Raw genomic sequence first — 26,040 nt, 5'->3', positions numbered from 1 at the left:
CAGGAACAAAACCTCATCACTTGGTTTGTTACTTTTTCCTCAGCCATTTGTCAAGAGTCTTTGAATCCTAACAACGTTCCTGGGGAGTTCACAGTCCCTTTGGTAACAGATCCACCAACATCAAAAAAGAGACTCTAAAAGCCTACGACTTCTGTTCTTGTTTCTAAAAGTTACAAAATAAATAAAACAAAAGCAAACCTATAGCCCAGTGCAAGCCCGTATGTATTAAAATCGTATCAAAAAGCTGACGCTAAATTATTGTTTATAAATAAGCGTGAGAAAAATAATTTCCAAACCAAGCCAACAAGCCTCGGCCCAGGCCGCAGGCTGCGGGGGAACGAGGTCCCGCGAACGCCGCCGAGCGCCGCCCGGAGCGCGGCCGGAGCCTGCGGCGGGGCCGGGCCGGGCCGGGTGAGGCGCGGTGAGGCGGGGCGGGACCCCGGTACGGCACTCCCCGGTACGGCACTCCCCGGTACGCAACTCCCCGGTACGCAACTCCCCGGTACGGCACTCCCCGGTACGGCACTCCCCGGTACGGCACTCCCCGGTACGGCACTCCCCGGTACGCAACTCCCGCCCCAGGGGGCGGCCCCACGCCGGCGCGGGGGACACCGAGCCGCGATCAGTTCCGGGGGGGCCGAGCGCGCCGGCGGGGCCGGGGGCGGGTCCCGGGGCGGTCCCACCGCTTCCCGGCAGCGCTTCCGTGCGCCGCGCCCCGTCATGCACGGCGGGCGGATGCGCCGCCATTTTTGCGCTCCCTCTGCCGTGCAGTGACAATAACAACCCGGCCGGGCCGTCCCCCCTCAGGGAGCGCGGGCACAGGCGGAGAGGGGGGAGCGGGGCCCGAGCGGAGCGGCCGCGGGGCGGAGCGGGAGGCGTGTGGGGCGAGGGGCTGGAGCCGAGGCGAGAGAGAGCCGCGCTCAGCTCTCCCCGCTGCTGCTCGGCGGAGACGAGGCGGCCGGAGCAGGAGGGGAGCGCAAGGAGAAGCCGGGGGAGCGGGCGGCTTTCCGTGGGGAATTCTGCGGCTGGAGAGGAGAATTGAAAGGAACTGGTGGGCGGCGAGAGGCAGGAACGGAAACGGTCCGCTGGGAAAGGAGTAAAAGCAGAAAGGCAGAGACAAACTACGAGAAGAACCAAAGTAAGAAAGAAAAGGGGAAGAGGAGATAAAGTGATTCCTTCGATAAAGAAGAACGCGAAGGAGGAGGAATACGGAAGGACTCCGCTGATGAGAAGGAGGAGTTGAAAGACCCCGCCAGAGACAGCAAACAGAGACTGACTCTAAAACTCTCCCCCTCTCTTTGTCACACCACAAGGATTTGATGCCCCTCAGCCTGTTCACTTCTGTGTGTTCATGTTTCCCACAGGTTTCTCTTCCCCCAACCCCCCAGCTGCAGCCCAGGAGGTCAGACCTGCCACTGATGGTAACACTAGCAGCAGCTCCTCCTGCAAGAAGAGAAAGTTAAATAACAGCAGCAACAGTCATTCTGAAAAAGAAGAATTTGATTCCATTTCCTCCTGCACCTCTTCTCCTTCCAAAAACACCTCCTCATCATCTTCGTCTGTCATCACCACTTCCTCGTGCTCCTCCTCAGGGGTTGCTTCCTCCAACCATCACCTCCAGAAGAAGCTGCGCTTTGAGGACTCCGTGGATTTTATTGGACTCGATGTGAAGATGGCTGAAGAGTCTTCTTCCTCCTCCTCTCCTGCTGCCTCTTCTCAGCAGCAGCACCAGCAACAGCTTAAAAATAAAAGCCTTTTAATTTCGACAGTGGCTGTGGGGCACCATGCAAATGGCCTGACCAAAGCTGCCTCCTCTACTGTTTCCAGTTTCGCCAACAGTAAACCTGGCTCTGCCAAGAAATTAGTGATCAAGAACTTTAAAGGTAACAGGCCATAATTTGTCACAACCTGTGGGGAGCTGACACTCAACTTTGTATTTTGTTTTCAGCCTGAAAAACAGTTCCTTTCAAATAGCCCCAGGTTTTGTGGGAATTGCTTTTCTGTGGTGAACATTTCTATACTTATGTAAAGGGGAATCATGATTGCTGATGTGTGCTTGCCTGGTCATGTACACATCCTGGGCTACACTTTGCTGCTTGGAATTATTTTTCAGACTCCCTTCACTCTGTCTCTTGAGAAGGCCTTAATTTGTATGTTAGGTGTGAGGTTTTAGTACCTAAGTGTGTAAATTGCCTTTGTTTAAACTTTTAAAGTTTAACACCTCTTTTCTGGTAATCCTGATTGAGAGCTTAGTGTATATTTTAGCCCAGTTTATGATAAGTCTTTGCATAGAATGTGGTTTGTTTTTTTGTTTTTTTAATTGGCCTTGGATCTGCATGTCTTGTCTCTATCCCTGTTGTCTGTTTATAGGATAATCTGCCTGTGCTTAGTTTTAAATGTTGAAACTAAGGTGATTATCGGGCTATTATGGTGGATTTCCTTTCTGGTTTCCCCACTTGCCTTTAAAGTAGGCAGTTCAAATTTTTGCAGAGTTTTTTTCTTGTAATGTCCTCACTGTAATTTTTAATTGTAGTATATTTTTTTCTGTCTTAGCTTCCTCTGACTTTACAAGTTTGCATTATTTTATAAATCCTCTGTAAACATGTGTTTGAGATTTTTGAGTAGTGTTACTAGAGACCAAGGTAGAGAAATTAAATTTTTCTGATATGATGCTGTTTCATTTTCTAGTAAACAAAAATACAAATAGCTAGGCAGAAAGCTCAGCTAAAATGCTGCCATTTTTTCCATATAAAGATGAGACTGTCATGGGCTTTTTTATTTCCTGCTTCTTGCTGTCTTCCACAGTAGTCTGCTACCTTGCATTCTTGGGTTGTTTCTTTCTCCTCGTGCATTTTGGTTTGTGGAGGGGTAAAAGATATTACCAAAATTAAAATTAATTTCTAAATACACAATTGACACAAATGTTCTGTAGACATATTGCATTAGTTAAGGATTAGGATCCACTGTAATGTTTTGCAGGAATTCATGATCACACTGTAACTTTTTACTTTAAGGTTCCAATTCTCAGAAATGTTCTTTGCCCATCAAAGCATCATCATTTCATTTGACTGATTATTTTAAAATACAAAGCTATGATGCATTATAGGCTGCTCTTCAGTTGCTTGTGCACTGTTATCTTTAAGGGAAGTTAACTTCTCACGCTTGAAATTCCTGTTAAATGTCATGGATTGCATGGTGCTGTGATCATCACTGCTTATGAATTGGTATTTGAACCTTGGTTAAAGAGGATGTCTTGGTATTCTTACAGCTTTGCTTTTTATTTACTCTCAGATGCTAAACTGAATAATAATCTGAAGATTTTTGTCTTAGTGTGATAGCAATAACATTCTTTACAATTTAAATAGCTTCTTAAAATCCATAACCTTGGTGTTGACTGCTGAGCAGCATAGTCAGGGGTTGCCAGTGAAAACAGGCAAGTCCACAGTCAGTTATCTCTAGATCCAGATCAGGCAGCTAATGTTGGGATATTGCCAGTGTTGTAGGGAAATGCTTGGAAGAACAAAATAATTACTTATCTTGGTTAGTTATTTCTGAGGAAATCATAAAGCTTTAAAATTAGTTTTTTACTTTTAGGTATGTAAAAGTCAATTTCAATAGAGTAGGAACTCTGGGCCAGTTTCACCTGTTGGTAGCATGTGGCATCTTCCTCCTCAGATTTTCTTCTTCTGTCTTCTCCATTTAGGATTGTCCTTATTAGAACAAAAATGGTCACTTTAGGTAGTTACAAGAATATAAAGAATATAAAATTTTTGAATAGTTCTTATATTCTGAGGATGTGACTTGGGGAATATCTTAGCATGTTGTAAATGCTTTGGTTTTGCTGAAGATGCTGCAGAGCAGGGGCGTCTCTAGAAAAGAGCCAGAAAAAATAATGGAGAGGGTCAGATCTGGAGCTGTTTGAGCATTAAAAGAGGCTTAACTCTAAAAAATATCCACTGGCCAAACCCAAGACAGACATAAATGGATTCCTTTAAATTTGGAAGGTTTTCCTTGGGCCCATAACGCCTGTACAATAATTACAGTGTTTCCATGAGTGTTTCTTGAGGAGTTCTTTCCAGCTGTTAATACGGAGTAGAATTGATGAGCAGTAAATTAAAAACTGAGATACACACAACTGTGTATCTTTTAATGCATCGTTTTTGCCTTTTATGTTTCTTTCTTTTGGCTCTGCTGTCCTGATCATGAGAGTATAAGGAAGATATAGATCATTCTTGCTGTTTTTAGCCATTCTAGAGCTGCTCAGACACAGGATTGTGATTTTTGTAAACCACAGGTTCTGTTTGGGCTACAAGTGCTGTGGTGTGTATATGAAGAGCAATGCTGAATTTCTTCAATATGTCACTCTTTCAAATGTGAATAAGATACTGCTTTTACACAAATGTTTCTTTCCATGCAAGTATAATTTAAAAGCTGGACCATCAGCCCATACCTCTTTCCCCTCAAAGCTACATCCTTTTAATTTCTATAAAAGGTCCTGCTTTATCTAAATACATTCTCAAACTTTATATCATTTATTTTGAAGATAAACCCAAATTGCCTGAAAACTACACAGATGAAACCTGGCAAAAGCTGAAAGAAGCTGTGGAAGCTATCCAGAACAGTACTTCAATTAAGTACAATTTAGAAGAGCTCTATCAGGTAAGTGCATTAAGTAAAAGTAATGGGTTAGGGCTTTTCTGTTTTGATCTCGGATTTATTTGCTTAAAACACTTGATATAGTAGTAAGAATAAGGCATTTTGCTCGATAGCTGCTTTTGTAATGGAAAACTTGTTACCAAATAGTTTCTTCATTTTTCAGTCGTGAGTTAAAATTTCACAAGACCTAGCATCGAACTCATACTTTTTTTTTTTTTTTTTTACTTGCCTCAACAAAACCCAAGTTTCCTTTGCATCAGTTGATGAGAATTAACTAAGGCAAGGAGCTACATTCCCTTTTCTGTTTAGGGGATTAGTTGTGGTGTTTATCTGCTAAAGGAGAAAGGTGAAATCCTCAAATATTGGTGTTTAAGAATAAGGTGATTTACATTAAAATATAATTTCTTTTCTGAAGAAAGTATCATCACGATCGAGTATCACAAATCACTTAAAAACTGGAACTTTCTATTGACTTCTAGTAGGTAAATAGAACACCATTTTTCCTTCATGAATTGTATTATTTTGGTTTGATTGTAATTTTTGGGCATTGCAGCATTCGATCTATTCTAGCAATTGAGAATCCAACTTTATTGCCAGCAACAGCTCTGATTGTGTTTTCTTAAATAGTTTAGGAAGTGATCAGATTGAACTGCATTTCCTAATTTTTTTTATAATCTCCACTTCTGCTTTTTCAGCTGAGTGTGCTGGGGAGATTTCCCCTGCTTACCTTTTCCCTACTAACGTCACTTGCAGTTTCAGCAGCATAGCAATGGTGCTGCTTTAGCTGGGCATTAAGAAGCACTTGAACTTTTTACTCTGCTTCTACAGCCTTTATTACCTGGTTAGTTGTTTAATTTGCTCCTCTGTGTGTGTTTATAGCCTTCTCACCATTACTTTTTAGTGTCTCTTCTTCCCCTGCCCTCCCCTTTTCAACAAAAGCTACATTTGTATAGGAGGAAAAAATCCTGTTTGTGCAAGGCTTGGGGACAGATTCTTAAGATCACTATAGTCTTTTGTAATGTTCAATTAATTAACTAAAAACGCTGCTTTTTTAACAGTTTGTCAGAATACTAGGTAGTATTGTTAGTTTTGCAAAACCTGGTGGAAGTGATAGCAAATTACAGCCAATTGTACTGGGTGGTATTGTAAATTACTTACTCTAGACTGAATAACTGAATAACTGTGTCAATAACTGTTAAATAAGTGCTTGAAGGCTATCCAAAATTGTTTAAAAATACCAAGTTCTATTGAAATACTTGCTTCTGTTTAACAGTATTGCTTTAATTTTTGCCCAGTCTTACCACAGGCTTAATTTAATATTGCTTGTGATCAGAAAACAAAAAATAAGCTTTTTTTTTTAATCTCAGTGATTCAACATTGTTATTGCTTAGATACTTCTCAGTGAAATAAAATTCAATGAAGTATGATTTTTTTTAATATAAATCTAAAAATAAATGTCTTGATTTAAAAATAGTAATAGGAATCACTAGTGTTTTTAGATGCTAACTAAACTAATGTCATTTCTGAACAGCTGCTTGGTAAAAGGATCTGATCCCAAATATGCCTTGGCAGACACCATTATCCAACGTAGTGGGGAATTATAAAAGAGTCTGCAAAAGTTCAGCTGCGCACCTCAAAAGAGGATAATTCCTTTTTTTTATGGAGTTAAACTTCTTTCTTTTAGTTTTACTCTTGTCTGTGCTAGAAAAATCCCACTGGGCAAACATTTTTAAGCTTTATTTCTTTGCAGCACCCAAGCTTCATACTTGCTTTGTTCTTCTTCCTCAGCAAACAAAATGATTCCCATCCTTGAGTAGCTGAAGTGCTATAGAATTGAATACTTCTTTCATAGAATAATTTTCCTTATGTTAGTACCAGAAAGTAGTGATCTAGATCTTTGGTACCTGATACAGAGCTATTTTTTTTAAATCAATCCGATTCAAGCACTTCAGGAAAGTTCTGATTTTCTCTCATCAGAGTTGTGTTCAGTTCTTTTTCCTTGCCACACAAACCCAGCTGTGGATGCTGTAGTTAAAAGGAAAAAAAAAAAAAAAAAAGAACAAAAAACAAAAAACACAAAGAGAAAACCACATCTAACTGCATGTGTTATGCAAAGGAGGTAGGGCTCTTCAGATTTTCTCACCATCATTAGGGCACAGATTCCCTGAACAGAAACATTTTTTCCACTAATTCAGAACAAGATAATTTTTGTGAACTAGAGGCCCTAAAGCTTTCACATGTGTTTATGTTGATACATTTTAGATACAATCAGTACTGTCTAGCACTAGTAATTAAGCAGAGGATAACATTGCAGTAGGGGGTTAATCTTTTAAAAATTAAAACATTTCTGTGTATGTCATCAACAAAGATGCAGAAGTTTTCTACTTTGTTCCAACACCCAATCCTAGCAGACACGTTTAACACTTTGGAATTTCTGATAGGCAAATGTAAATGCTTGGCTTCATATGAACACTCCATAAAAGTAGGTGTATGTTAATACATGCTTGTTTCCCTCAGAGTTAATTGTATGCATTTGTCCATCTATAGTACAGAAGCTAATTCTTTTAAGGGTTTAGAGCAGCAGTACTTGTTTGATAGGCAGCAGTTGTAAGAGTGTTGGAATGAGGTGACCAGAAGTCCAGGACAGAGGCTGCTGGTGTCCTGAGTTGGTGGCTTGAAGCCAGAGTAGTGCTAGTTCTGTAGGTGACAGGCAAGTTCCATCCAAAACACTCACCTTCCCAGCTCTCTTTGACTTCTCCAAAGTGGAAGAAATTAAGAAACCTAGGAAGATTGCACTTGCTGAAGTTCTAATCTGGCTCTTCAAGCTCAGTGTTTTCCATCCCCTTGTTCTACTGAATTAAGTATCAGGTTATATCCTGGTTTCTTTTTTGCTGCCTGAACCTGGTTGTCCAATAGCAGAATAGAGGTGAGCAGTGCTCATAACCTCCTCTGAGCAGTGAACTATAGAGCACATTTTCCTGTCACTTTATTCTATGTTTGGTGTTTCTTAAGTGTTGAGGCTGAGAGTCAAACCTGTTGCTCTTTCCAAATATTCTGATATGTGTACTTGGGTGATGATTTTGGCTTTCCTTACAGTCTCCATTCAGACCTGTTTTGGTTAATTGGCACTTTCACTCTCTAGCTATACCTGTTTACTTCTGACACTAAGCTCATGCAGGTTTGGGGAGTTTTGTGGTCGTTGTGTGGGATGGTTTTGTTATGGGGTTTTGGTTTTCATGGAGGTTTGGTTTGTGTTTGGTTGGGGTTTTTTTAACTCCTCTGTGTGCTAGAGCCAATATTAGATGTAGTGGTGACTGCTCACTTTGTGCTTCCATTTGGACTGTTGGGAAATAGTCTGGGGTAATGGCATAAATTGCTCTGTGCACTTCTGAGCTATGCAGTCCCTCCATGGCTGCCTGCAGGTGCTGGGGAACAAACTTTACCTTCCAGTCCTTTTTTTTTCCCAAGGAGTTGGTCGTACTAGCAACTGAAATCTTTTCCAATAAGTAAATAATAGCACGAAGCGTTAATTGAAAATCAAATATGCTTTTTCTCTAGATTCTGCAGGAGTTTTACAGAATAATCCCTTACTGTGTCTTTCACCAGCCTGCAAACAGTTAAAGTTGTTTAGTTGCTTTCGAATTCTGGACACTGGGTTTGAATTTTAGAAGTCTTGAGATACACTAATGGACTTAAGAATGATTGTTTTCTTGATCAGTCTCCAAGACGTGGCCCCATTAAACTTTTCACTTCTTACTGTGAGCACAGTGCTAATTCTTCTAATACTTGATGAGATCTAGAAATCTGGGATTGTCACTGTAAATGTAGTCATGCTACTAATATTCAGGATTATAATTAAACTTATTCAGGCAGGGAATTGGTGGATGGATAGATAAGATAGAAAACATATGTATATATATGTACTTTTGGGGATGAGGGAAGCTTAATCAAGGAAAGGACTGCAAAAGGAAATTAATCTGGCAGTGCTTTTCCACTAATATCAGTGTGACTTGCAGAGCACAGCAGTTAATAAAATTAATACCTTAAGTGACTGCTTTGAGGTATGAAGCCCAGCAAGCTACTGAAGATATTAAAGTACCATCCTTGTTTTTAGAGATGCCAGTCGTGCAGTTCCATGTGGGAGACTGACACTCCAGCTAAATTGATGGTCTGTGAGCTGTTCAGGGCTGGGCCTGCCTTTATCTCCTGTTACATTGCAGTGCCATGTCTGTCTCTGGTGTTTTGCATGCAGCAGTTAACTGTGTTAAAAGCTGGGAGAAGCAGAATTCTTGTCTGGGAAGGGATGTCCTCCTTTCTTGTAAAATCACATGTGAGAATATAGCAAGATTTGTTTGTTTCTCTTTCTCTTTACTTCAGGCTGTTGAAAATCTCTGCTCCTACAAGATCTCTGCAAATTTGTACAAACAATTGAGGCAGATCTGTGAAGACCACATTAAAGCACAAATTCACCAATTCAGAGAATATCCTTTTCTTAGCTGTTGACAAGCCAAAATTGTTTTACCTGCAAGTGTATAGTGATGGATTTCTTTGACTAGTTCATGACATTAGGCCATGGTAATCTGAATTCCTTGGTTTTGTGTAATTGGTTTTGCTTTTATTTCTTTGTGGGACCTAGGAGAACACTGCTTGTTCCTTTATGCTTGTCACCATTAAAAAATTTCTGAGAAAGTTTCACTGCTATTTCTGAAACACTTTGACATCTTACAGGAATTGGTGTTAGATTTGCAGTAAGGCTTAAAAAGCCTTTGTTGGCTGTATTATGTCCATGTTTTTTTATATTAAACTTGCCAAGCTTAGATAAAGTGAAAAGTCATCCAACAAGTAGCTGGGGCTTTTTGGAAAAGTAATGGTGGTCTGGCAGCATGTAAGAGCTGAATAAAAGATTTATTTCAAGGACAGAATTTACTTCTTAAGGTTAACTCTTAACATGAGCTGAAATTACAGAGTAGTGGTGAGCTTTTACATGTATTGGGTATTGTTGGTTTTTGAGGCATGGGGATATGTATGTTTGTTCCATACCCCAGGGATGGGGATTAAACAAAATATTCAAAAGTATTTAGATAATTTTTTTTTTCATTTGTTCAGATAATTTCGATTTCTCATTATTAACACAAAGACCCTCATTAAAAGATAAAAATAAATGTGTTGCAAGGAATTACCTGGTTCTTTCTGAGAGTAGGTGAGTTTGTTGTGCTCCCTGCTAAGTGTCTTTAAAAAATAACAAAGTTGGCTTATTTCGTTGCTTACACCATCTATTAATCATGGTTTTCTTAATGATTTCTTCACGGATTCATTGGATAGTGTCCTTTTTCTAAAGAAAATAGACAAATGTTGGCAAGATCACTGCAGACAAATGGTAAGTTTATCTTTTTAAGGAAAACCAGTTGCTTTGTCAGCCTGTTTTGCTTAATTTTGATTTTTTTTTCAAACTTCTGAAATGTCTTAAATTTGTGTACGGTTTCTTTGTGATATACAGCTGTATCTAGTTTGTTAGAAATCAAGCCTTGAAAATACTTGCCTGTAATGTGTTTCTTGGCATGTGGGTCTGATCTTGGACACAAAGACACCCCTAACTCCTGATTGTCAGTTTTATGCAAACCTTTCTCCTGTATATCTATTTTTAAAGGAGCTGTTCTGTTATACAGAAATATGCAAAGTGTCACATTGATCATCTTGCAGGGATTGGCAGAAGATGTCAAATAAATCAGCAGTGTCCAAGAAAGCACTGCCTGAAACCAGTTGGTGGGATTTCTTGTTGTTGTTGAGCATAATTGATGCTGCTCTTCAGTTTCAAGAGTAAAATGATTGTGGCTGTTTTATTCCTTCTCGTGACAGATTATGATTAGAAGTATCTTTCTGTTCTTGGATCGAACTTATGTGCTTCAGAATTCAATGCTGCCATCTATTTGGTAAGGGCACAAAGAATTAAATTATTTGGGAGGGCAGAAATAAAATTATTTGGGGGTGTGTTTCAACTATTGCTTATATTTTGCTGATTTTCAGATGGATTTTTTTAATATAAACCTCATAGTGACCTTTAAATTACATGGTGAATGCACGAGTGCTTGTTACAAAGGAAGACTTTTAATTTATTTGCCATAAATTACATTATTGTTCTAGAATCTGAGATCCCAAATTTCAGTGAAGTAGATATCAGCCTCCAGTTTGTACAGTTAAAAGAAGCGGTCTGGTCAAGATCTGAAGTGCAAGGGTTTGGAGTGCCCAGTAACTGCCTTAGCAGGCACAGTATTTCAAGTTGGAAAGAGCTACTTGAAAGCAAGATATGTCTTTTTGGACTTCAATTTCTGCTCCTCTTATTATTAATAATTAATATATGCCTTACTGTTGTTTGGTACCTGAATTACTTTGCAAGAGGTTGATGGAGTGCCTGACTTTTCCTCAGAGTGACCATACCCATAGTTCCAAATTCATGGAAGGTTTAACTGGGATGGTCATTGCAGAGATCCTTGTCTGTCACATCACTGAGATCTTCTAAGCTGTGCCTAAGAATTAGAGATGACTAAGTGATGGACAAAAAAGGAATATTGTCCAACACTATAACCATGGAATTGGAACCCAGGATGATATTTTTTTTGTTCTCTCATGAATCTTGGTGTTCCAACATCCTGTCAAACAACGGAAAAATAAAGATGTTGCAAAAGTTACATGGTTATTTAGGAAAAAATATCTGGATTGGTGTTTAAAATATGTAGTTTCATGTTGGTGCAGTGTCATGGTTTATTCCAGTGTTAATATATTTGTTCATCTTGAGTGATTTGGAGGCAGAGGAATGAGGAATTGGAAGAATGCTGGTATTGGACTCTTTATTAAATTTAGATCATGTTTTAATAAGAGATATCTGGGATTTATTCTTAAACAATTTTTTGAGCAGTCTTTGCTTTCTTTTTAGGGATATGGGACTAGAATTGTTCAGAACTCATATAATCAGTGATCAGAAGGTTCAGAACAAAACTATTGATGGCATTCTTCTGCTGATCAAGAGGGAAAGAAATGGTGAGGCTATCGACAGGAGTTTACTGCGAAGCCTTCTGAGCATGCTTTCTGACTTGCAGGTGAGTAAGCCTGTTTCACCTTTAAACCAGTAAACAGCTCAAATTCTTACTTAGTGCTCAGTAAGCTTTACCCTGGGTTGCTGTCATGTTGTTTCCCCAGATTTATCAGGACTCTTTCGAACATAGATTCCTGGAAGAGACTAATCGCCTGTATGCAGCAGAGGGACAGAGGCTGATGCAGGAACGAGAGGTATTTCAGATGTTTAACAGTATTTGTTGTGCCTAATGTCACAGCACGTGTCAGGGAGTAGAAATACTCTGCTGCCTTAGTGTACAAGGCAGTAATGTGACCTTTGTTGTATAGTACTCTGAAAAAGGAAATGCACGTGCAGTTGCCTTCAGTCACAGTGCCAGTGATTTTCGATTGAAACTGGAGCTGCTACTTCTGTCAGACCAGTACTGTCTCTCTTTTTCCCTTCGTGTTGTTTGTTTTCTTTAACATACAAAACTACTCTGTCATTTTCAGGTTCCAGAATATCTTCACCATGTCAACAAGCGCTTGGAAGAAGAAGCAGACAGAATAATCACTTATTTAGATCAGAGTACACAGTAAGTGCAATCTCTCTTTGCCTGGTGGTATGAGTTGTTTGGCTCCTCTTCTGTTGAGGGCCTTTTAAGTAGCTGCAATTTATTTCTGTTATTGACTGACCATCAAATGCTTTTCACTTCCCACGGTTTCTTGTTTACAATGAAGCACTGTCTTGGCTCACACAGCTAATAGCCTTTTCTTCTAAGTCACTGCTATTTTGGCATAAATGTTGTTAAGTATTTGCTTGAAGAAGAACAGGCTGCCTCTCCCAGCCCAGATGTCTCTTTCCTGCTGAAATGTAATTAGTCAATTGTTGTCCTACCTGCAACTAATAAGACTTGGCATAGAATATTCTTAAGCTAAAGCCTCTGAATAGTTGCAAAACATATTTGCATGTGGAGTCTGGGAAATTATTGAATAATATAGTTCTTCAATCTTTTCTATTTAGAGGCAGGATTTCCACCAGCACAGTCAGGTGGAGGTCCTGTAACATAAAGCTACAGCTGTTGTGTCTGAGAGAAAATGTAGGTCACTGATATCAAGACCTTTTCTGAGAGGTGTTTTATTGCTGTCATGCGTTTTGATTCCCTTCCTCTTTCAGCTGTTAAAAGCATTTATCTTGTTTAGTGGCTTCCATCTTCCAAGCCAGTATTAGTGACCAATTCCCTGTTGTGTTTTAATACCTCTTGACTTGAGGTCTGTTTTATTTCTCCTTGGTTTGTCTCCCGAGACATGAGTGTCCTCCCACAACACAGGATTAGGCATATCGTTTGATGAATTCTCCCCAGCTTCTTCACTGATGCAATCATTGTCCAGCTGCCTACAGGTCATGTACAACAGGCTTATTGTGTGAATTAAACCATCAGTCAGCAAACAGAAAAAAATATTGTTTACTGAGGAGAAAAAGGATAAATATGTGTATAATCATTTTAGGTCTTTGGCCACTGATAATTAGAGCACTCCCAATGATAATGTAATTAACATAATCTCAGAAGAAGGATTTAAAACTGTCAGTAATGGAAAAAGGAAAAGTAATTCTAAACTTTTCTTCTGTAGGAAGCCACTCATTGCTACTGTAGAAAAGCAACTTCTAGGTGAACATTTAACAGCCATTCTTCAGAAAGGTAATCTTCTTCTTTATAGAAATGTTTCTGATTACTGCTTCGGGGCTTTCAGTTCATGTGCTGAAGGAAAGCGATGGATGTGGGTCTGGGGGAGGACAAGCTGCAGCATTCCTTAACTCCCTTTGCTCCTCAGTTCCCAAAATAGCACTGGCCATTCTCCTGGTTGGAGATAAGGGGACACTGTGCTGTCTTCTGATAACACAGCAAAGGAAAAGGAAAATTAGAACAGGAGACTCAAGTTCAGTGTGTTAAGTGGCATTTTGAAGACTTGGAGGTAAAGAAAGGAGTACACTTTGAATTATGGCTGTAATAGAAAAGGGAGATACTGAGTACTTGCTGCTGAAGAAAAGCAGCTTGTTTTAAAAATGCAGTATAATTTGAGCTATGGAATACATTGCCTCAGTTCTACAGTAGTCTCTGTGGAGTCAAGTGACCCTCTGGTGATCTCAGAGATAATCTGGAAACAGAAACAGATGCAGCAAGAGTTGAATAATAAACAATCATGTCCTTAGTAGCCAGAAATTTGAATGAAAGAGGTATGTGAGCATCTTGCTGCACATGTGTAACAAACTCTTCATTGAGTGGATTATCAATGTAGAACCTTACTGTAGAGCATCAAACTGTCTCTTCAAAGTTAAAAAGTGAATGGTGAAGATATTTCTTGATTGCTTTCAAGTATCTGTAAGATTTATTTTACAGCTGGAGTTGAAACTCAGCTGTCTTGCCAAGGAACTTTTCCTACAAATCAGTAGAGTGTAAACTTCAAATCTTTAGGGAACAGTAAAGCAGAAGTAAGCAAAGATGTAGTGATAAGGTTGTTAGCTAAAGTACATGTATCCTAAGTGCAATAAAATCATGTGCAGTAATAAGATTTTTAAGGGTTTAGCCAGTTCAGCCAGATATTTTGTGCTTCGCTGTTAAATTAGGTACTTTAAAATAAAATAAAAACCCAAAAAACACCACCACTAATGGTTTGATAAAAAATACTAGTTTTGAAGAGGCCTCACTGTAGTAATAAGCTGTGCTTTCTTTGGGTAACTCTGGTTTTAATTTCTATTGAAATTCTCCCATTTGCAGGTCTAAATCACCTTCTTGATGAAAACAGAATTCAAGACCTGTCTCTGCTGTATCAGTTATTCAGCCGTGTGAGAGGTGGAGTGCAGGTTCTCTTGCAGCACTGGATTGAATACATAAAGGTACTGTTCCTAGAGCTCTGGAACAGATATCACTGTTGTATCAGCGGGGTTTATACACAGATACTTGAGCCATCTCTGTAAAGTATTGCATTTTTCTAAAAATTGAAGATATTTGCTTATAAACATGTATTTAATAGACAGCTTTTGAAACATCCCAGGAAACGTACAGTAACTGTTCTAGCTCTACTGAAGAAAACAGTGAATATTCAGTTGAATTATTGAACTCCAAATACATTTGGATTTTATAATCTTGCTGTTAGTTTGTAGGACAGCCATATTTCTTCAGTAATTATTTGGGTAATGCAGAATGTTTGTCTTCTTCCTAATAAAATTTCCTGTGAGAATGAGTGGTTGTTCAAGTTACCAACCAGCTGAGGTTCAAAAAGCACTTGAATATCAGTTAGGATGATTCATTTTTTGTTAGTGAAAATGTCACAGAAAATATGGTTGTTGTGAAGGAAGAGTACTATTAAATAAAACTTAATTTAGTGGGAGCATTACCTGTGTAAAACCTGAGGATATAGGTGATTAAAAAGAGTGTGTTAATTTTGTCATGCAAAACTTCATTTCTTTAGACAGAAGTTCTGAATCCATTCACTTTTTCATCAGTTGGTTTTGAATCAATATGCAAGGCCTAGGGATGATTTACATAGTAAATACTTAAAATTACAGTAATACATAATAAAGTAATACTTTTGTTGTTACTGGAACTAATATGAGTGCCAGAAACAACACATTACAAAGGTAACTTAAGATTTTAAAACTCTTGTCATTTAAATTAATTATTCAGGCTAACTGAAAGATACGTTTTATTTTGCAGGCATTTGGTAGCACCATAGTAATTAATCCCGAAAAAGACAAAACCATGGTCCAAGAACTTCTTGATTTTAAAGACAAAGTTGACCATATTATTGATGTTTGCTTTCTCAAGAATGAGAAGTTTGTAAATGCCATGAAAGAAGCCTTTGAAACATTCATCAACAAAAGACCAAATAAGCCAGCTGAACTCATAGGTATTTTTCTTCAATTTCTTTCATGTGAGAATTTGGGTGCTGAGTTGCTGATGCACTTACAGATGGGATATGCTGGAATTGTGTGTTAATACATGCACAAGGCACATCAGACTGGGGATCTGCTGTGCCACCTAGTGCAAGAGAATTGTTTGGGAGGGTAGCATCAAACATTAAAAGCAAACTGGTCATCACTTAACTGGCTAGGCTATAAAAAATGCAGAACATCAGAATTTGGGCATTCCAGCAACTGGCTGGTGTCCAGACATGAGAATACTGCTAATAATTAGATTTTTTCAGAAGCTTACATAACTGTGCCACCAGCACATGTGCACAGAGCTGTCAGGGGTTTAATATGTGAAAGGGAAGGGAGCTGAGGATGCACTGAACCTCTCATGGTGTGGGGACAGAGTCTCTGGTTTGCAAAGAATGTTACTTAGAGATTTGTGCATTACATGGCTGGTACTCTGCACTGTGGAATCATTGCCCCACACAGTGAATAATACCTGCTGTGCAATTGGTTGTGCTGTTAGGCTTGTGGAGTGATACTTTCTGCCCTCCTTTTTTTTTATTAATTCCCTAACTGTAATATGCTTACCAGCCCATTTGAAATTAAAACAGGCAATCTAGTTTGATTGAAATTGGAAATTAAAACAAAATAATGATATGCTAGAGAAATTCAGCAGTATAGTCAACACATTTACATAACTGATTTACGTATTTTCATCTGATCTGTTTGCTTCTGTTACAGCCATGTCAATCTGCAATAGCAGTGACTTTACTTTGAGATCATAACAAAAGCCAAGAATTTTTTTCATAGGCAAAATGGTTTTAGTTAAGATGCAGTCATTGCTTATCTGAAAATAGATACTAAGCTATAATGTTTCTATAACTTTATAACCTCTCTGAAAATGTATCAAGGTAGCTGTTATGAGGCTGACAGAAAGTGATTTCGGGATCCTTTCCATTTTCAAGATACCATAATATTAGATTTAGAGGTTTTTGTTTCACTGTGATATTAAGCATGTGCTAAACTCTATTCTTCAACACTTTTAGCTAAATATGTAGATTCAAAGCTTCGTGCAGGCAACAAAGAAGCTACTGATGAAGAACTTGAAAAAATGCTGGATAAAATTATGATCATATTCAGGTTCATATATGGTAAGTATTGGGGTTTTTTTTGGTGGGGATACAGTTGTTTACCCAGTAACATAAAGGTACTTTGAAATTATTTTTGCAGTCAGGTTACATTTTCAGGTGTTAGTTCTCTGTGGCTGTGTTTTGTTGGTGTCGTGCTGTTTGACTACTTTGCCTGTCAAATTGCAAATAACAAAGCATGTGGAAATCTTCATATGAAGGCCCTTGTTGTTCTTCTGAGCTTTGAATTGGGTCTTTTGTAGGTAATGTTTGTTTAAAACCAGCCGTGCTTTGTGATCACTTTCAAATTTCATCTCTTACAGGAAAAGATGTCTTTGAGGCCTTTTATAAAAAAGATCTAGCAAAGAGACTATTAGTCGGGAAGAGTGCATCAGTAGATGCTGAAAAATCTATGCTTTCCAAACTCAAACATGGTAAGTAAATATCTGTCTATCTATCTATCATTTCTATCCATCAGCTTTCTTTTAAAAGTAGTTTTTTTAACAAGCCTTCACAGAAGCACTGTTGGTATTTCCCCTTTCTATGAGGGCAAAAGCCTCTGTGCTGGTCCTGAATGACTGGTGGGTCTTGGGGAGATTCGTTTGCTTTTAGTTTTGTAATTATAACAGGAAAAGCCAAAACCCAGGAAATTAAAAGTGCAGAGTGTATCTTGGCTTGTGGGATAGAGTTGAGGTTCCCTGTGATGTCCTCAGAGAAAAGATGACTTCCAATTGTTATTCACTGCCAGCTTGTCATTCTCTAGTCTGGTCTTCATTGTTTCATTGGATGAAGCCTTTGGGTGGTAAGGGTAAAATTTTTAGAGCTTGATCTTGTTCTGCCATCAGGAAACAGTGTGAAAGGCAGCTGATAGGGATTAGAATTGTCATCTGAGTGACCAGTGGCCACCATAGTCAAAGGATGAACAGTCAGGTCCATGTGCAAAAACAACTGGGTTGCAAAATAGCTACCACATCAAAACATCTTCCTTTTTCTTGTTTGTAACTTTATTCTGTTCCTTAATTAGAATCCAGGTCTTTATATAAGAAAATCTGGTGAAAAAGGTCATGTTGCTTAGAAGTACATTCTGGCACTTAGAATAACTACTCTGAGGTGTTGAAAATGAACAGATTAATTTCTAATATTTACATTTTCTCTTCTATAGAATGTGGAGCTGCTTTTACCAGCAAACTTGAAGGAATGTTTAAAGATATGGAGCTTTCAAAAGACATAATGATACAATTCAAACAGGTACTGAAGGAAAGCCCTGTCTGTCCTGTCTGTGCTTTTGAAAATTTTACTGAATTTATTAAAGGTTTTTCCTGAGCAAAAAAACTGAGACAAGCTTCTTCAAACAAACAACCCACAGCAATAACAGAATTGTAAACTTATAAAACATTTTAACACCAGGTCTAAGACATTTTTAACACCACTCTATTCTGGTGCCTGGCTTGGAAGTTTTTTGCACATTTAGTTCTGGTGATTTTGTAATGCTTTGATCACAAACAATTTTTAACATTCTTTCCTCTATTCACACTTAATTAGATCTTCACCTCAGCCTGCTAAAAGACTACATTTGCTGTTTGTTTCTTGTATGGAAGTGCCTTTTGAACTTCAGAAAAGTGCTTGTTCTTACCTTCATTTCCTTGTATGTAACTTGCAGTGTATACAACAAACACTTCACGTGGTCACTTGTCTTCTCTGCTCTTGCAATGCCTGTTCAAACTTTTCAGTTCTACCTGAAATTTGTACAATTGACATAGCTCTATTTCAATTTCTTTTGTTTCTCTTTGCAGTATATGCAAAATCAGAATGTCCCTGGCAACATTGAACTAACAGTGAATATTCTGACTATGGGTTATTGGCCAACCTACGTGCCTATGGAGGTCCACCTGCCCCCAGAGGTAATGAACATCATGGGTTACACAAGTATTGGCCTGTCAGAAATGCAACTTGAGATCCACTGACACTTGCTTTTCAATATGCATAGAGAAGGAAATGTAGAACTATCTTTTTAAAATGAAATTTGTTTCTTGTAATTCCCTTTATCATTCTAAGCCTTGATTTAAGACTTAATTGATTGTGGAGGAGGGAAGGATGCTTTTAAAGTAGAAATTGTGTTTCAGTGTTTTGGGATTTTTCTTTCTTTAGATGGTAAAACTGCAGGAGATTTTCAAGACCTTTTATTTAGGAAAACACAGTGGTAGGAAACTTCAGTGGCAGTCAACACTAGGACACTGTGTACTGAAAGCAGAATTTAAAGAGGTGAGTCTGTTGTTTCTATTACTCGTGTTGTTGATTCCCAGTCTGGGTTGTACCTTAGGGATATATGGGAAAGCTTTTTTGTGCTGTGATGGAAAACGTAACACTGTTTTTGCAATTGCTTTTAACCTCCTGCTATCTTTTCCAGATATTGGTAGTTTCTGAACTACCAGAGTTGGTAGTTTCTGAAACAGATGCACCCAATTTCTGTATTGGTGGGGAAAGAAAAGCCTGGTTTTAGCTCCAGATTAAAAACTGCCCTTATTTTTATAGTGGGGAGAAAAAAAAAGGGGGCCATGATTCTTCAATGGCCTTACTTCATCTGATAGCATTAAGCATCTTCACAGTAAGCTTTTCACCACTGAAATACAGAAAAATTCTGGATTGTACAAAAACACAACTGTTTTGTAAGGGTTTCCAGTTATTCCCCTTCAGCATTTCTTCATGGACACAAGATTTTCATGAAATAGGAATGCTTACCACAACAATTTTCAGAAAAAGTTAGTGGTAAAACAAGTATTATCAAACTTGATTGTTTCAAAGATTCTATGGTTCCTTGTACTGTGTTCCTTAAACTAATGTTTGTGTTAGATTTTGACTTGAAGGCCTGCCAAATTGTAATTTTAAGCACTCAGTGCTTTAAGACTTGTCTGGAATCATCTGTTGCATATCTTGGGTGAGTTTTGTCACTGGATAGAATAGTCCAACCTTGTGGCTTCAAGCTTGTGCTGCATTTCACAGTAAATACAAGTGACCAGCAACTTCTATTCTTCCATATTCTCAAGTGAATAAAATAACACTCTGTTAGTGAAATAACTGACATGCAAGAGTGACTTATTTCTCATGTTCCCCTCATTCCTTTCCCTCCACCCCCCAGAAAAACAGCCTGGTGATGTCTGTTTATTTCCCTCGTGACAGGGCAAAAAAGAACTTCAGGTCTCCTTGTTCCAGACACTGGTGCTGCTCATGTTTAATGAAGGAGAGGAGTTCAGTTTAGAGGAGATAAAGCAAGCCACTGGGATAGGTTGGTATCAAAAACAACCGAGTACTTCCAAGTGTTCTTACTAAAAAAACCTAAACAACTTGTTTCTGCTTTAGAGGATGGAGAGCTGAGAAGGACACTTCAATCTCTGGCTTGTGGCAAAGCCAGAGTACTGACTAAAAGCCCCAAAGGCAAAGATGTGGAAGATGGTGATAAATTCACATGTAATGATGATTTCAGACATAAGCTCTTCAGGATAAAAATCAACCAAATTCAGATGAAAGAAACGGTATCTTTTTTTTAATCCTCTGGGGTTTAGATCCTTGGGTTAAGAACTTTTGTTGCCTGCCCTTTTACAAGTTTTTTTCCTCCTGGTTGTCATGTACATACTGATAGCTCTGTCAGAGTTACACATGTAATTTGGATGACAGCACATACCTAACAATGGTGATTTAAATGTGTGCCTGTGTACTAAGACACCACTGATGCTGGATGTCTCTAAGTAAGGTTAAGAGAAGTTCCAATTCTGAAATGCTCTTTTCATCCTTTATCATTCCGTGGAGCTTTACTGACTGTTTGTGGACATGTAAAATTCACTGTGGATTTGTTTCTCTGACAGCCATGCAATGTAAAATCTGAGCAAAGGTTTTAAATCTTTGTACAAGTGTGTTTTTCAATAGACAGTCAGTCTTCGTATTTGTAAAGGCGTTATGTCAGATACTTGACAGCAGGCATTTCACTGTATTACACTGAGAATTGTCTTGGAGACTGAAAGACTTGTTTTGACAGTGCTGGTGTTCTCATGAAAGCTTTTCTAAACGGGTCCTTCAGGTGGAGGAACAGGCAAGCACTACAGAGAGGGTGTTCCAGGACCGGCAGTACCAGATTGACGCCGCCATTGTGCGGATCATGAAGATGCGCAAGACCCTGAGTCACAACCTGCTCGTGTCAGAGGTCTACAACCAGCTGAAATTCCCAGTCAAGGTGCTGTGCTGATTTTTCTACTTCTAAAACTCTATCAGTTCTTTTTATCTTCCCTGAGCTGCCCTCAGTTGAACAGTGCTTCTGTTTAAAATATGCATCTTTTTAGTATTAGGAAGGGCAAATACTCACTTTCAGGAATTTTTAAAGTGCCAGTTGTTACTAAAATGTATTTCCAAAGGATTTCAGCCCTAGAGTTTGTTAGCAGCAAGGGAGCAGCTGGCTCTCCTTGTACACTTCTGTTCCACTGTTTGCAGTGTTCTGGCAAGGCATTCTTGGGTAAAGGAGAAAATGCTTCAGGTCTCAAAACCAATTCTGCATTGCAATCTTAACTTGGTTGATACTCTTGAAGTACAGTGGTTTTTCTGGATGGATTATACTGGTTCATATATATACACACATATATAGGAATAAAAATAAAATATTGGTGAATGTCTCAAAGCTGGAGAAGCCCACAGTTGAAATATAAAATGACTGGCTTATTGTGTACAAATGGAAATGGGTTTTCAAACACACAGTGATGCATTGTTGGAATTCAAATATATGGTGCTTTCAGTCAATGGAATTGTAAAACAAAAGGTCCTGCTATTTCATTCCATTGTATTACCTGCAGGTCTGAGTGCCTGCAGGTCTGTAAGTATTGCATAAACTGCAGTTGGGCTGTGTAAGATTATAGCAGATCATTTAAATAATTTTTCTCACTTGTTATCATGAGGCATTTTTATAAAGTTCCTCACCCAGCAAAATCACAAGGCACCCAAACTATTGCACAACTCATTTGCTTCAAGAGGAAATGAAACTTGTACTTTTACTGGCTAAAAGTCAGAAATAGAAACACTTTGGTACATGATGCACAAATTGCACTTATTTAGAGTTCAGTTCAAACAGCAGCAAATATCTTCCCTTTCTGTAAAAATCTGTTTAGCTGCAGGTGATAGCTAACTTTGTAACTTTCTCTTCTATCAGTTATACATTGCAGACTTTGGAAGCTCTGATACTTTAAAGGACTTTTCTAAAGTGGGATTTCTGTTTCCCCAGCCATCTCAAACAATATAGATATTTGGCTCAAGCGGAAAGAAAGAACCAAGAAGCGTTGACTGCAAAGTAATAATGCTGACATGTGCTTTGTTTTACAGCCTGCTGACCTTAAGAAGAGAATAGAATCCTTGATTGACAGGGACTACATGGAAAGAGATAAAGAAAACCCGAATCAGTACAACTATATTGCATAAACATATGTTGGCCTTTGTTTTACTGCACACGTGGTGTCCTACACAGTTGCCAGTGGATAAACTAGCCTCTTGATCCCGTTAATTGACTTTTTATACTACCGATGATTGAATGAAAGCAGTGTAATGGAAAAGTATAGTAGAGTGGACTTCTTTCAGTGGTTAACATGCCCATTTAAAGAGTAATATTTACATTTTAAGAAGAATGCTGTTGAACTCTTTGCATGTTATTTAGTAAGATGTGCAGAAAGCTGAAAGAAAGTACCTGGTCTTTCTGATTCCATTTGTCTCTGGGTCTGAAGAGGAGTCCCTTGATATATGACAGATATCTTTCACATCTTTAAATGGAAACAGAAGGTTCATTAATATAAGAAAATAGCCTTTAAAATGCTTAAACTGCATGCAAACTTTTAATTTACTGTACAGAATGCATTTCAGTTATACATACCATTGGTTTGGTTGATGCCCACACTTGGATTTTTTTCTCTTGAGGGGGGAAAATGGGGAATAAGCCAAGCTATGCTTATTGCTGATCTAATGGGAAATATTCTTGGTTGCAATTAAGACAAAATGGTGCCATTATAAAAGGATGCATAAAGTTTGCAGTGTGGGCATATATAGTGTATATACAAACACCATTCTTAAATAACTGCTACAACAAAACAAGTTCAGATTAGATTTATATGGCTTGCCTATGAGACTTGGTGTTCACCTTTGGGAATTTTAAGCATAAAACAGCCATAATGGAAGAAGTGACAGTTTTTACTAGTCATGGGTAGGAGGCCTTCACCTCTTGGCAGCAATACTCTAGAATAAAGATAATCTATTAACAAATGAAAAGCCACACTGTTATTGTGGTAAAGCTGTAAGAACAAAAACTGCAAGTGGATTTTAATACTTGTTTTGCTTTGCAACATTCTAAACTTGAACTAACCTCAAGGTTTAGACAGGGCAGCTCTTCTAAGACTGCCCTGCTTTGGATTGCTTTAACTTAAAGCTTTAAGAACTCAACCCTAGAGCCTAGCAGGCCTCCTAGAACCCAGAAGCCTACCTCTCATATAGTAAGTTAAGTATTGCTACAAGGCATCTAAAATATATTTTCTTAGATGACCAGAGAGCATTCTTTGCATCTTTATAAGACATGGGAGAGTAAGTCACTTGAATGTAGAGCTTTGTTTCAACAAAATACATTTTTTATTGCTTATAGCAGCATGTGCCAGGAATATATGGGAAAAAAAAATATGTCAGCAGAAAAGGAGCTCCTCCACGTACCAGTTCTTCCTTTCCCAGCCAGGCTTTATACCTATGATCAGCTGTGTTGCAGAGCACAATGAAAAACCTCATCCTCTTTCAGGCACTGATAGTCCTGGGGAATACCAGGTATCTCTTGAAAGCAAGATGTTACTTTTGTTTAGTGGCAGTGTAACTTAGCTCTCTCTGACTCTAACTTCTATCACTGTGATCCCACATTCAGGGGTGTGCATGTGTGAGAGTGTGTGTGTGTTTTCTATCTGACACATCCCATCCTTAGTGCTTTTTTTCATCTCCTGTTTAATTCCTTATATTCTCCAGCCATGTTTTCTCTCAGGCTCTTTTGTATGCAGTCCTCAGCTGACAGATGAAACAAATGTGAGTGATTTTTTTTTTCCTACTAAATTATTTGCAGTCACCCTCAACTAACCATCATACAGCTCTTTGTGACCTGCAGAAAATCTGCCTTGCCCCTTGACACTATTGCAGCATAACCACAGGTAGACATCCAGGGCCACCCCTGCCTCTGTGAGACAAATACTGACAGTAGAGTTATGTGGGAAGAACCTTGAAGACTCCTCCTGCAAATCTTCAAGTGTTAGCTCAAACAGAGATCCACTGGGGAGGAGAGAATGCCTCCCACCATAAAAAAACTTGTGTTTCGCATTCAACGTTCCTTTTCTTGTATGTGTTTTGTATCTTCAGCCAATAAAAGATTCCTTTTGAAGAGAAATGGAGAAGAAGCATAAGACTTAACTCTTTGGGAGACAGGAGCTGATGCATTGAGCTGGTTCCATTCAGTCTGTTGTAGCATATAAATCTAACACCACTACACGTGTGAACACCCATTGTGGTAAAACCCTCCCTCATTACACAAGTGTCACATTCAGTCAAACAAACTACAAAGGATTGTAGGTTTATTTCATTTTTATCCTGTCTAATGCAGAAAATATTATACAGAAAATGTCCTGAAATCTCATCAAAATTCACAATCTGAGGCAGACCCCAAGCGCAATCCAGTTAAAGCAACCCAAAGAATGGACTTTGAGAACCCTGGCTAGACCAGGAGAGGGGTGAGCGAGGGGAGGGGAGAAGGCTTCTCCTTGTAGCTTCATGGGTTTTCCCCAAGAACTTGTTCATCTCTTCTGCTAAGGTCTGGCTCATTCCTGGTTAATGACAAAGCTGCAGCCAAGATTTGTCGTCGTACAACTCCGCAAATTCTTGCTGGGATCATGTGCCTGCTTATTGAGCCATATATATCTCTGTAAGAAAAACTGAAATGGGCTTGGACCACAACTCATCTGGCTAGAACACAGCTTGTCTTTTTGGCCACACATTTTTAATCTTGACTCTTGCATGCAGTTTATAGCACCTTGTTCATAAGAAATTGCAGTTTATTCTTAGAAATATATATTTTAGGTTTTTTAATCTTTATACCCATAAATGGACTATTTTTTTGTCTTGGCTGGTTTCAAAAGTGACCATTTTGTTTAAATGCTGTAATTGCAAATGTGTTGTAAACGTTGTTTTGTTCTATAGTTTACACAAAGGTGCCAAAGTAAATAGTTAATAAAAAAATTTAAAAAAAAAAAAACCCTAGCAAATTGTTAAGTTGCTTTAGTTGTTCTTCATATTTTGGTCTCAGCTTTTTTTTTTTTTTTGTCAGCCTTTCATTTTTTCCTAGACATATCATTTGCCCTAATGCTTTCTTTTAAAACAAAAAAAAAGTGCATCTAAAAAAATGTTCAAATACCACTTTTTTTAGTGCTCTCATATAGTAGGAAGAACATTTTCTTTGAAATGTTACACTAAAATTGTAAGAGTACAGCAGCATTCAAAAATGTAATATACTTTTTGTATAACAGTCTTGAGAGTGTGTCTGGAGTGGGGGGGAAAAAACTAACCCTGTTACTTTTCAGAAGCCTCTTCCCTCAGCTACCAGAATATGAAAATGTGCTTTTTCACAGCATCAAAAACTTATAGTTTATGCAGACTTGCAAACAGGGCATGTATCACCGTTGCATCCTTCGATGCAAAAAGCAGCAAAACCTTTTTTATGTTTCATAAGTCTGAAATGGGTACAGAGAGTCTTTCTTAAGTTGGTAAATAATGTAAATACATGTCCTTTCAGAGAGTGAGTCTGTTATCTAGGTATTTTGTGTCATTTAATAAATATTAAACAGTTTTGTGTTGATAAACTCTTGTGTGTAAAATGCCTTCTTACTCCAAGTTCTGTATGTTGGGCTTACTAATGTTTATGGCTTCTTTAAATACTTTAGCTTGTGCTTTGATAGCAAAATACTTGTTTGCTACTCTAAATATAATAAGTAGTTCTTTATTCATTCAGTCATTAAAATCCCTTGAGTTTTCTAAGTGGCTTCCATTCCTGCATTTTTATTATTTTGGGTTTTTTTGCTAAGTCTTCTATGGTTCTTGGAGGGGAAGGAAATAAGCGTCCTCACAGACCCTGAACTGGGATTGGAATGTGTACAAGTGGCAGAAATACACAAAAATACCACAGGTGGAGCCTTGTTGCTCCTGAAGGAGGCACCTCTCCAGCTGTGTGAATTTTCCTTGTCTCCCACTTTATCA

General features: G+C 38.5%; 1 protein-coding gene across 1 annotated transcript; it reads left to right on the top strand.

Annotated features, from left to right (window-relative positions):
* Positions 1-625: 625 nt before the first annotated feature.
* CUL4B (cullin 4B) lies at positions 626-25,786 on the top strand. Its single transcript, XM_038164533.1, has 20 exons — positions 626-1,883; positions 4,544-4,659; positions 9,034-9,137; positions 9,964-10,033; positions 10,513-10,586; positions 11,588-11,750; positions 11,851-11,940; positions 12,217-12,299; positions 13,336-13,403; positions 14,481-14,599; positions 15,420-15,612; positions 16,666-16,770; positions 17,070-17,180; positions 17,909-17,994; positions 18,540-18,647; positions 18,895-19,008; positions 19,924-20,029; positions 20,104-20,276; positions 20,819-20,971; positions 22,105-25,786. The coding sequence occupies exons 1-20, from the start codon at positions 1,352-1,354 to the stop codon at positions 22,198-22,200; spliced, it is 2,664 nt and encodes an 887-aa protein (XP_038020461.1). The 5' UTR covers positions 626-1,351; the 3' UTR covers positions 22,201-25,786.
* The last annotated feature ends 254 nt before the right edge of the window (positions 25,787-26,040 follow it).

The sequence above is a fragment of the Motacilla alba genome, chromosome 4A (assembly GCF_015832195.1).
Source record: "Motacilla alba alba isolate MOTALB_02 chromosome 4A, Motacilla_alba_V1.0_pri, whole genome shotgun sequence".
Taxonomy (NCBI): Eukaryota; Metazoa; Chordata; class Aves; order Passeriformes; family Motacillidae; genus Motacilla; species Motacilla alba.
Note: the sequence above shows the minus strand (reverse complement) of the source record. Positions and strands in the feature narration are given on the sequence as shown.

What these genes read in the sequence shown, in the direction of transcription:
- CUL4B (XM_038164533.1), top strand. Translation starts at nt 1,352, where the DNA reads ATGTTTCCCACAGGTTTCTCTTCCCCCAACCCCCCAGCTGCAGCCCAG. An exon ending in CATATTCAGGTTCATATATG is followed by an intron (nt 16,771 to 17,069) that starts GTAAGTATTGGG and finishes CATCTCTTACAG; the next exon opens with GAAAAGATGTCTTTGAGGCC. An exon ending in AGCTGAAATTCCCAGTCAAG is followed by an intron (nt 20,972 to 22,104) that starts GTGCTGTGCTGA and finishes TTTGTTTTACAG; the next exon opens with CCTGCTGACCTTAAGAAGAG.